We start from the raw sequence: 12595 nt of genomic DNA, 5'->3' as shown, positions 1-12595 counted from the left end.
TTGAAATACAACAAAATGCGATTGTAATATTGATCTCTCACGAAGACCTCAGAATGTAATCGTTATCTCATTGTACCCGTCTGTTTGATTGTTGGAACAATGCAAAATGTTAAATATGCAAGCTATTATAATTTGATTAATTCAAATATTATTATTTGAAAGTTGAAAAACGTAATACATAAATCATTTTCTATCGTTACCGGATATAAATCATGTAAATCCACATATAGTATAACAGTTACGCAATACAAGGGATATAATATCCATCTTTGAGAAGATCCCGGTCACTTTATTGCAATGTATACTATAAACAAACTTTTATTAAAATAATTTATGCGAAATAATGGTGTACACTTCCTTCTAGATATTTAAAATATTTATACGATGTATTAAATATTCGAGTCTTAATAACTTTTACAAACGTAGTATACCGCTGTTAAAAATTCATAAATCGAGAAATAAAACAAAATCCGAGTTACAAAATAAAACTGAGGGAATCACATCAAATATAAGAGGAGAACACCGACACATCAGAAACACTAAAATGCAACGCTGTTGTCTTGTCCCACCTCAATAACATTTTTACAGCTTTGCACTACTTTTGGGACAAATTACATAAAAATTATTGAAAACTTCATCGGCTCTAACTAAAAAAATGGAAAATTTTATGTTAAGGGAAGTCTTGAAATTTTTTTTGACAGCTGCCAAACTGTTAATTTTTAACCTTTTTAGCTGGACAAAATATCTACTTTACTTTAAAATTCATGACTTAAACAGTGTAATGTCATCCCTTTACTTGCTATTTGAAGCATAAAATATGAAGAAATACATTTGGAAAAGATATAAAAAAAAAATGCCAAGTTACACATTGTCAATACTATGAACTTTACTCGTGGCACAACAAAAATCAAGGGACGATAACTGTGTCACCGGACCGAGAGCGACATTCATTTTTTTTTATTGTCAATGGAGAGCTAGCGGAAAGAGGAAATTTATATGTGCATAATGTGTGTAATCTTGTTCAAATTTATAAAGAACATTAATGGGTTGTTAAGATAAATACTTTGGATATCATTTATTATTAATCACTAGATATATCTTAAAATATCGATATTTCTCTTTACACTTACCATAATTTAAATTGGTAAAAGCCTTGTTTTGAAGCAGTCTACGATTGACAACGGCTCTTTTTTGTATTCTTGTAAAAGGGGTTTTGAAGTTATAAATCTAAACTGTTTGGAAGGGTTTATGTTTGAGATAATGTTCAGTAGCAATAATGTAATTCATATAAATGTTTTTAGACGCTGAACACTTGTAAAGATATATGTCATAACCAATGCAAGAGGGGATAAAAACAGAATACATATAGATAATAACAAAACTACAGACATTATAACGAAAAACATTACCTTACCAGACATCGAGGTTAAACTCTTATTGTCTTTGTAGAATCGGACCATTGCAAAACTAAAGAACAGTTGGAACAAACTTCAATGTACCCCTCAATGCATTTATATATTTTTAAAATATTTCGCTTTTAGAAGAATAAAATAATCAATCGAAGAATATATGTTTTATATTCCATTAGACATTTGTCAAATACAAAAAGACAAAAGAAGCAAAATCATTTAATTTCATTTTAAGATTCCATTTACATATCGTATATGATATACAACGTTGTCCAAATGTGTGTTCAAACTTAATACAAGAATATATGTCAGCATAATGTACAATGTGTTATGAAATTAAAATGTGATAGATCTCGTGGTATGCCAAATAATATTACCACTTGTCATATTATTTGCATACCACGAGTAAAAATATGACATTTTTGAATGATGTCATTGAATATTCGTTTAAATCGGATATGTTACATTTGTTGGTATCTGAATCCCGTCCAAATGTCTTCGAAAGTAACCCTACGAATTGAACTTATCACCGGTTGTGTTCTTACATGAGAAATACGAAGAGCTTCGCATGTGGGTGCATTATCTGTTGATCCTTAACTGGGCGACTCCGATCATCCCCGTATTTCTTTGGTAGGGTTTAGGTTGTTCGGTGTTTGTTCTTTTAAGTTGTAGTGTTGTCTTCTTCTCGTTTTTTTCCCTTTTCGCTATTATTCATTATTCCACTATGTTATGCAAATATAATGTTATTCAGTAAATTGTTCTAATTTGAAATCGGGATAAGTTTATATAACATTCATTCAATATGAATAGTTCTAAAATAAAGTCAGACTGAAATTGAGTAGAAATGTAAATAGAGCATGTAAAATGAATGTCGCCACTACATGCATAAAGGAACTGTGGTCTAGATTTAAAATTATGATGAATAAACATGGGATAACTTTCCTTACGTCATGTTTCTCATCTGAAACTATAAAAAGAATACAATGTTAATTGTTGTTATTGATAAAATGACAATTACTTATTTCATTTTTCTTATAAAAATTGATACTATTTTTCTTTCCTTTATGTAAGAAATGTTAAACAAAAATTCAAAACAATCAATCTTATAGTATGGGAATTTGGAAAGTATAGTGTTATACACCTTCTAGTGGACTGTTCTCCAGACAAGAAGTGAAATAGTGATGTCAAAGTAAAAGAATTGAAACGAAAAATAATACATAAAGCGTTAGATTGTCCAAGGTTGATAATTGACACGAAGCATTCATTTACTTTATATCAAATAATTTGTTTTCATTTAATACATCTTGTTTCAGCCTTCAATTCTATTTCTCAACTGATTCATATAACCAGCAATCAATGATTTTTTTTGGCTAAGTAGCATAAATACCTTGTCGGGTGCCTGGGTTTTATCATTTCAATTCCTGATATCTCTACATATGAAATATATCGTGATACCAATTGGAATCAATAAAACCAAGAATAAAAAGTCTGAAAGGATAAAAAGTTAGTTTGATAACACAAACTGCTAATGTGCATAGCAAATATTGAATCATAACACTACTACATCAAGCCTTGATTACGTGGAATATTACCACCAACGATTTCATTGGGGTCTTTAACACTTACACATAAAGCAATCAGTTTCATTTGAAGAGAGTGACGGGACACGAATCTATCAACAACAAAATATGTCAAGAGAAAAAATCGAGTGTGCGGTATCTAGTTTTAGTTAAACGCGAGTGGTATGAAACAGCCTTTTATAGCTGACTATGCGGTATGGGCTTTGCTCATTGTTGAAGGCCGTACGGTGACCTATAGTTGTTAATGTCTGTGTCATTTTTGGTCTCTTGTGGACAGTTGTCTCATTGGCAATCCTACCACATCTTCTTTTTTGTATATCTATCGCACCCAATCAAAATAATAAATTAAAACAACACACTTTAAAGTTCATGCGTTTGATGCGGATTTTATATTGACCTTCATAAGGAACCTTCAAAGTCAAATATTTGAAAACCAGAGATGGATACAAACCTAAACAGTTGAAGAGCTGTAAACCGAAAAAACCTTAAAAAATGCCAATATATGATGTAAAACAAATTTATGTAGTATGATTGCCAATTAGACAACACTCCACAAGATAAGCCAGCAGAGGCATCGACCAAGTGCTGTAAAATATGAAAACAACAAGTTATACATTTCATGCGTCCGAACTTTGCTGAATGTACCTAGTTCAGTAAACTCAAGCTGGATATTTCATAGTGAAGGATGTATAGAAGTTGTGAATGATTGTTTACAATTTATATCAATTTCTTACAGATATCAGAATTAAAGGGGCACTAGTTACGAGATATATAGAAAAGTCAACCATTAATGAAATGCAAAAAGTGAAATAATAATTCGCTTTTAGTAGCCAGTATGGTTCAATTTTGACAAAATATAAATATAAAACATTAATTATGAATTATTCACTTGCTAGTTGAATCCGTATTGATGTGAACTTTAATTCAACCCCTTAGCTTTAGAAGAATAACATATGCATTGTGTGTGTAAAATTATTTAAAGAAACAGAATGTCAACATTAAAATGAAACAAAGGTAAATCATTTGATTGACTTATTCGATCCACAAAATATCATTCTTATACAGGTAAAAACCATGATAAACATTTATTTTTCATCTATAATATGAATTAAATAGACCTATAATAATCCAACAGCACGAGTTTGCTGAATCTATATATATATTTATTTATCGCTTATATTTAAATGGTCATCGGATGATTTTAGAGGTTAACTCGATAATTAATTAGATGTCGTCTTGACTAAATTACACACGAAACGAAGCTACGTCTGTTCATGCCCGTGCCCTGTTTATTGAATATTTTACACTTTTAATAGATTTTATAAATGTTTTACATTGTTATAAATAAAATATGAGAATTTGATTAAAATCAGTGAACATGAATTTGACAGCTACTGCTCTTTTCAATACATGCATACGCATTGAATAAACGAGTAGTGAGGATTTTCACCCTATAAAAAAATGTATAAACGTTACATGCAACATTATAATAACAATTTAATACCCTTTATTATATATCTAAAAATGACACAGAGTCCGCTGTTAATGATATGTTGTGTGAGTGCCATTGAGACTTCTACATATTGATTCGAATTGAAATGACGTTTATAAGCAATTTTTGTTCACATACGGCCTTCAAATAATGGCGATGGTAGTATACCGCTGTTCAGAATTCATAAATCGATTGAGATAAAAACTCCATAAAATCCGGGTTCCAAACTAAAACGGTGGAAAACACATAAAAAAAGAGAACTACGACATAACAGAAGCACACCACTAAAATGTAACACACACAGAAACTAACTATAATATAACAATGACCATATACCCGACTTAGTACAGGACATTTTAAGAAAAACAAATGGTAGGTTGAACCTAGTTTTGTGGCTAGGTTGACCTCCCGCTTTTATGGCAATGTTAAATATAACATTAAAATGACAATATTACATGACAGGACTACAATACAAATAAATGGAAGAACATATGAGACAGAAAAACACACAAATACTAGCAAAAGGTACCAGGTTTAGAATTTAATACGCCAAACGCACGTTTCGGTAACACAAGACTAACCAGTGACACTCAGATAAAAAAGTTCAAAAGCAAAAAAAAGTACAAAGTTGAAGAGCATTGAGAACCAAAAGTTACAAAAAGTTGTGTTTAATACGGCTAAGGTTTTCTGCCTGGGATAAGAACATTCTTGTTTTTTAGAATAATTCATACTTTTGCAAACAGTAAATTTATAAAAATTTCTATATAATAGATATATGTGTCAACACTGACGTGGTGATTGATTACATAATAAAAACAGCCTAAACCAGCACATAAAAAGTTACAGTCGAGTTAGCCGAAGAGTTCGGCGCACAAAGTGACGTCACATTTGAATTTCTAACAATTTACAAAAAAAGGATAGAATTAAGAATGAATTCAAAATTGAGCCAAAGCATACCACTAAAAACTGTATAATCAGCTGTTAAAAATCGGTCTCAAACATTTGCGAGGAAAAACATGAACCAACGACTACTATCCTGACTTTAGGCAAATACAAACAGAATGTGACAGTTTAAAACATGCTTGTAGGCTTTCAACCTGAATTTACCACGTTTACCAGAAATCATGATGTATTAGCGAAACAGAAGAACCCATCTCAGGCGCAGAGTTCATATCAGTTCGATACATGCTCCGCAATACTGCACTTACTATAAGTGTAGTGTTACAAAGTATTGAACGGAACGGATATGTGATCTCTGCGCCGGAGATTGCAGAAGAACAAACTATACAATTTAATAATACGGTCCTAGACACAAAAACACACCAACATCAACTTAAAGCACAAACATCACATAACTCATTATTGTAGTTACTGATTTCTAGTAAACAGTCAGTTACAACTTATCATGTGTTCGTCATAATCGATCTGAATTGGATTATCATATATTCGTATTATATGATAAATTGGAACATTTAAACAAATACAATAATTAATACATCAAAAAATATTGTTTACTTATGAATTTCCCGTACATGTACATATTTGCACTGGCAATGTAAAATAGATTAAATCAAAAATAGATCAAAAGGTGCCAATAATTTCCCATCTAAGTATCAGTGAGACAACTTACATATGGGTTTGAATTTACTGTCAGGAGTTGGAGGTTTGACAGATTGTACTGATGGAGTCGTCATATACATAACTGAATTATCAGGCATGTCACGTGATGATTTTGGTTGAAAATCATATACAGATGTTGGTTGAATATCATATGTAGATGTTAGTTGAATACCATATGTAGATATTGTAGATGGATTAGACTGTATCTCAAATGTGTTTGTTGGAGATATCAAGCTTTGAGATGATGGTTCTACAATAGACGTCGATAATTCTATCACAGTTGTTTGTGTTGAGCATAGATTTATGTCTATAACACATTATCCAGTATCGCATTTTTGCCTCCCTTCGGGACATATTTGTACAACCGTACCTAAAATGTAAACGATGACTAAATTGTGATAGATCGAGTAAAACGCGTGAAACGGCGTATCAATTAAACACATAAAAAAAGGCATTCGGAAAAAGAAAAATAAGGATTGAAAATAAATGTTGTGGGTTTGTTAAGAAGGATATATGTCTTACAGGTAGAAAGAAGAAACACGATTCCGTTTTGAATAGGAAAATTGTTTTGGACGGCAGACTTAACAACTACAGTATTTCTAGGGTTTTGGCAGTTTTACCAAATCCTTTAAATCTTGAATTCCATGTAATTTGTCATTTGATAAATGCTTAGTTCGAATGTGATGTGTTGACTATCATCATTCAAAGTCTTGGTAAGGTTTTTTCTATTACTAACGAACGCTGAAATTTTTCAAATCTTTTGAAATTTGAATAATATTTCATTTGTATTTTTAAGTAGACCACGTTCGGTTGTGTGCATTTACCGTTTGAGAATTATTCCCATTAAAAACTGATTATCTTAAGAATTTACATTTCTTTGTTTCAAGTTGACAATTGAAATGTTGATTTTTGATCGATTTATAGGAACTAGGGATTACACTGTTTGACCAATTTATTATTATTTTTATAGATTTTGACCTTTTATTGTGCAACATAAAATACAGGTTCATTCAATTTAAAATAAGTTTTTGAATTTACCGCAAAAGAGTTTTATGCAAGTGATAATATTTGTGTAGCAAGGTCACATACTTCTAAATAAGAAGGTGATAATGTTATAAAATATATGACGAGAAATCGTATTCAGGATACCGCAGTGAGTTAAGTTTCCTGTTTGTCATTAGGATTTCCTCTCTCTAAATTACATGTACTCAAGTGTTTATTGAAGAATTTTAAAGATCCCACAATAACAGGAAAGACATGCTAACAAATCAAAATCCAAAATAATAACCCTTCTATGAAGTGTAGGGGGAGGGGGTTGGAGGTGTCCTGATCCCGAAATCCCGGCTTTATAACACATGAAATCCAGAGGTCCTGAATTTTAAGAAATTCGAAAAAAGAATTCCCGGATCCAAAAATCCCGAGCTTAATAACATCCGATTCCGACTTCCCGAAAAACGTCCTGCACACTCCCCACCCCCACAGTATCTATACGTTGGAAAATAACAGTCCTAGCCTACAATAAACTTACAGTTTTCTTCATCAGTTTTATCTCCACAATTAAAATCATTGTCACATCTAAGTCCTAAATCAATACATTCGCCGCTTGTACAAGTAAATTCAGTTGTATTACATGACTCAACTGTCTATATAAAAATAAAAAATAAAAACAAGAAAATCATAACCAACAAGTTATTGGTTTGAAAATGGTATTTTTGAAGTGAATTCAATTTGTAGGTAATTAAATTTGACATTTGAAATATATCTTAATTGCTTTTTTTTAAATTTCAAATTGTTAAAAGAATAATAAAGATTATTAGCGTTATAGTTATACATGTAATGCAATCATTAGTTTTCTTAAAACTCCACCTTTATGATACACTTATCAATACGGACACTCCCTCGGTAAATATGCATATGGGCGTCCTAGTATAATTTCATAGCAAATTGTACGAAAGAGAGAAAATACAACGAAGGGAGCAAATAAAAGTCATGTTTATGTATGCTTTGTTAACTCTATTTATCTATTATAAACTATACAGCAGACTTAGAGAGGGGAGCAATTATAACTCATGTGTATGTATGCTTACGAATTTCTATTTATCAATTGTATATTATGTAGCAGAACTTAAGAGGGGAGCAATCAAAACTAATGTGTATGTATGCTTTGGTAACTCTATTAATCAATTATAAACTATGAAGCAGATTTAAAGAGGGGAGCAATCAAAACTCATGTGAATGTATGCTTTGGTAACTCTATTTATCAATTATTAACTATGAAGCAGACTTATAGAGGTGAGCATCAAAACCCACGTGTTTGTATGCTTTGGTAACTCTATTTATCAATTGTAAACTATGTCACAGACTTAGAGAGGGGAGCAATTATAACTCATGTGTATGTATGCTTTGGAATCTCTATTTATCAATTGTATATTATGTAGCAGAACTTAAGAGGGGAGCAATTAAAACTCATGTGTATGTAGGCTTTGTTAACTCTATTTATCAATTATAAACTATGAAGCAGACTTAAAGAGGGGAGCAATCAAAACTAATTTGAATGTATGCTTTGGTAACTCTATTTATCAATTGTAAACTATGTAGCAGACTTAAAGACCTTTGATAACTATTAAAGAGGGGAGCAATTAAAATTCATGAGTATATATGCTTTGGTAACTCTATTTATCAATTATAAACAATGAAGCAGACTTAAAAGGGGAGCAATCAAAACTCATGTGTATGTATGCTTTTATAACTCTATTTATCAATTATAAACTATGAAGCAGACTTATAGAGGTGAGCATCAAAACCCATGTGTTTGTATGCTTTGGTAACTCTACTTATCAATTGTAAACTATGTCACAGACTTAGAGAGGGGAGCAATTAAAACTCATGTGTATGTATGCTTTGGAATCTCTATTTATCAATTGTATATTATGTAGCAGAACTTAAGAGGGGAGCAATTAAAACTCATGTTTATGTATGCTTTGGTAACTCTATTTATCAATTGTAAACTATGAAGCAGACATAAAGAGGGGAGCAATCAAAACTCATTTGAATGTATGCTTTGGTAACTCTTTTTATCAATTGTAAACTATGTAGCAGACTTAAAGACCTTTGATAACTATTAAAGAGGGGAGCAATCAGAATTTATGAGTATATCGTCGCTGTTATGCAAAAATCTCGTATCTCAATTTTTTGCGGAAATCTTTTTATCGATTAATTAGAATTTAAATATGTATCTTCCACTGTATGCGAAAATATCTGATCTTCTAACCAATCATTAACCCGAATTCTGACATGTGACGAAAAAGTGTAGTCGGATTGATGACACATTTTGTTGTGCGAAAATATCGTATCTCAAAAGAAAAACACATGTCACGGCAGCTGACATTATAACAGGTACAGTTTTATCAATTTTAGGTTCTAATATAGCTTAGAAATAATGAAAAGCTTTGAAATTACAATATATAGGTGCAGAAATTTTTGCTCGTCTTGGTAATTGATTGGTTAGAAGGTCAGATATTTTTGCATACAGTGGAACATACATATTTAATTCTAAATAATCGATAAAAAGATTTCAGTTTTTACTGCCTGGTGTAAAATTATCAAAACCTTAGATACGAGGTTTTTGCATAACAGCGACGATATATGCTTTGGTAACTCTACATTTGGTATTTATCAATTATAAAACTATGTAGCAGACTTAAAGAGGGAAGCTATCAAAACCCATGTGTATATATGCTTTGGTAACTCTATTTATCAATTGTAAACTATGTAGCAGACTTAAAGAGGGGAGCAATTAAAACTCATGTGTATATATGCTTTGGTAACTCTACATTTGGTATTTATCAATTATAAACTATGTAGCAGACTTAAAGAGGGAAGCTATCAAAACCCATGTGTATATATGCTTTGGTAACTCTATTTATTAATTATAAACTATGTAGCAGACTTGAAGAGGGAAGCAAAAAAACTCATGTGTATATAAAAAAGAAGATGTGGTATGATTGCCAATGAGACAACTGTCAACAAGAGACCATAATGACACAGACGTTAACAACTATAGGTCACCGTACGACCTTTAACAATGAGAAAAGCCCATACCGCATAGTCAGCTATAAAAGGCCCCGATATGACAATGACAACGAGAAAAGTAGCGGCTTTATTTATATAAAAAAAATAGTACTATGCTTTGGTAACTCTATTTATCAATTGTAAACTATCTATCAGACTTAAGGAACTTTGATAACTATTAAAGAGGGGAGCAATCATAATTCATGTGTATGTATGCTTTGGTAACTCTTTTTATCAATTGTAAACTATGTAGCATATTTAAAAAGGGGAGCAATCAAAACTCAGGTGTATGCATGCTTTGGTAATTCTATTATCAATTATTGTAATTTATGTTGCAGAGACATAAAGAGGGGAGCAATCAAACTTCATGTGTATGTATGCTTTGGTAACTCTTTTTTTACAATTAAAAACTATACAGCAGATTTAAGTTTTGATTTAATAAGTAGAGGCTTTATGTTTCCAGATTGTGCTAAATAAGGAAGTTAACCACTTTATAGAATACTTGGGGTTTATGCAACTGTCACACCAGTATGATATTTAGCTAGTTATAAAACCAGATTTAATCCACTTTTTTTTTTTTAAACCTAAGAATATGACTGTACCATGTCAGGATCATGCCAGACGTTTGATGTGGTATTTTTGTTTTTTTTTTACTTTTTATACATGTAAAAATGTATGATCAAATTTGTCTAACCATTCTAAATATTTTAAAATTTCGGGAATGCGTATTTAAAAAAAAATATTTTACGTATTTCTACATTAAGTACTAACAGATATATGAACTGCAGCTATTACAAATAATGTACACTGGAATATGGTGGTTTTCATTATGATCTTTGTAGTCTTATATAACAACACTCACCGGTAATGGTACTAAGTTACACCTAAAAAACACATGTAAAGATAGTCAATTCATTCATCGTATTTTTAGATAGATTTCATAAAGTAAATATGTTGAACGCATTTTCTTCTCGCGTATACAAAAGTATTTAGAAAATGTACAAACAGTTGTATTCATTCTTAAGCGGAACTTTTCTTTTAACAAAATCTGGGTTTAAAAGCGGGGAAAAAATACTTGTTAAACTACAAATCGGATGTACAAAAGTGTAAGTTTGAGGTCTTAATGTGTTAGATATACAGTTACAAAAAAATATTCAGTTATATCAAATAACTTAACCTGAGTTAAATAATGTGTTTATAGTTCCTTCTATCTCATAACAATGTACGTTTATCACGAACTAAACACCAAATGTAGGTCGGTTCATTATATTCCAATCAATATGTTTAAACCAACACAGATAATATCAAAATAGGAAAACCCAATTTGATGTATTCATGGCTAGAATGTTCTTCTTTGTTAGTAAATATAATGATTAAAATTTAAATGTCGTATACACGGTTAGTTATCTGTCATTATTTAAATTAAATATATATACAGATGACGGGTCAGAGATTAATATATATACATGTACCAGTTTAAGCATTATACATATTTATAAGTCTGTTCAAAATCTGGATTAGTTCACTGATTGTTTTTAACCATATCTTTAGGCTTGTTTTAAAATTTTAAATTAAGTCCCGTTTTCTTCCTCATATTTTTGTCTCTAATTTAATCACAACTACTAGACTCTGAGTGATTGAAACGACGAGAGCCACATATGGAGCAGGATCTGCTTACTCTTCCTCCAGAGCACCTGATATCCCCCCCCCCCCCCCCAATTTTTGTGGTGGGGTTTGTGTAGCTATGTTTTAGTGTGTTATGTTGTGTCTTGTTGACTAATGTTTTTTTCTGTCTGTTTGTTTGTTTTTTCTTTTTAGCCATGGCGTTGACAGTTTATTTTTTATCCAAGTGTTTGAATATCCCTGATGTAGCTGTCGCCCCTCTTTTAGTGCTTGGCGTATTGTTAAGTCTTCTATCTTATGTTGAAGACTGTTTGTTGCTCCCTAAATACATTCAATAAAAAAGACGAGTTATAAGTTTCAATAGAGACACCTTTTCTTAAAAGTCTAAAAGTGAAATCAGGTACACTGGAAATGAGGCTGATATAAACAATACTTAATTCTATTTGTTTATGTGTGTCATCTGGCTGTTTGTCATAAACATATACACACATATTTTGTTTATAAATATGAGAACAGTGCTATGCATTTAACATTCAGTTAAGGTGTCAGATTTAAAATATTGGCTTAAGGCTTATGATGGATGTTATATGTTCATAAGAGCTTAGATATAAAAAAAAATGGAATGAAAATAACTTCTGGCGCGAAAGGACAAAATTATTGTTGCAAAAAAAAATATAAAAAAAACTATCCTAATCTGTGTCAACTGTCATTGGAAAGTACTGTCAGGTACACAATTAAACAAAATGTTCTCGAAAACATTGAAACAAACAATAATAAAAAAGGGGGTTCAGAAAATAGAA

At 31.1% G+C, this 12595-nt stretch overlaps 1 protein-coding gene across 1 annotated transcript; it reads right to left on the bottom strand.

The window, feature by feature from the left end:
• Positions 1-1614: 1614 nt before the first annotated feature.
• Positions 1615-11439, bottom strand: LOC143075066 (CD320 antigen-like). Its single transcript, XM_076250326.1, has 6 exons — positions 11350-11439; positions 10944-11056; positions 7630-7744; positions 6112-6471; positions 2797-2897; positions 1615-2376 (listed from the first exon to the last, which is right to left on the bottom strand). Exons 2-4 carry the CDS (start codon positions 10998-11000, stop codon positions 6419-6421), a joined length of 225 nt encoding a protein of 74 aa, XP_076106441.1. The 5' UTR covers positions 11001-11056; positions 11350-11439; the 3' UTR covers positions 1615-2376; positions 2797-2897; positions 6112-6418.
• Between the last annotated feature and the right edge of the window lie 1156 nt (positions 11440-12595).

The sequence above is a fragment of the Mytilus galloprovincialis genome, chromosome 5, assembly GCF_965363235.1.
Source record: "Mytilus galloprovincialis chromosome 5, xbMytGall1.hap1.1, whole genome shotgun sequence".
Lineage (NCBI taxonomy): Eukaryota > Metazoa > Mollusca > Bivalvia > Mytilida > Mytilidae > Mytilus > Mytilus galloprovincialis.
Note: the sequence above shows the minus strand (reverse complement) of the source record. Positions and strands in the feature narration are given on the sequence as shown.

Coding starts and splice junctions, on each gene's coding strand:
- LOC143075066 (XM_076250326.1), bottom strand. CDS start 11,000: ATGAAAACCACCATATTCCAGTGTACATTATTTGTAATAGCTGCAGTT. Junction 7,745..10,943: donor TAGCTGCAGTTCATATATCT/GTTAGTACTTAA, acceptor ATTTTTATATAG/ACAGTTGAGTCATGTAATAC. Junction 6,472..7,629: donor TAAAACTGATGAAGAAAACT/GTAAGTTTATTG, acceptor TTTACATTTTAG/GTACGGTTGTACAAATATGT.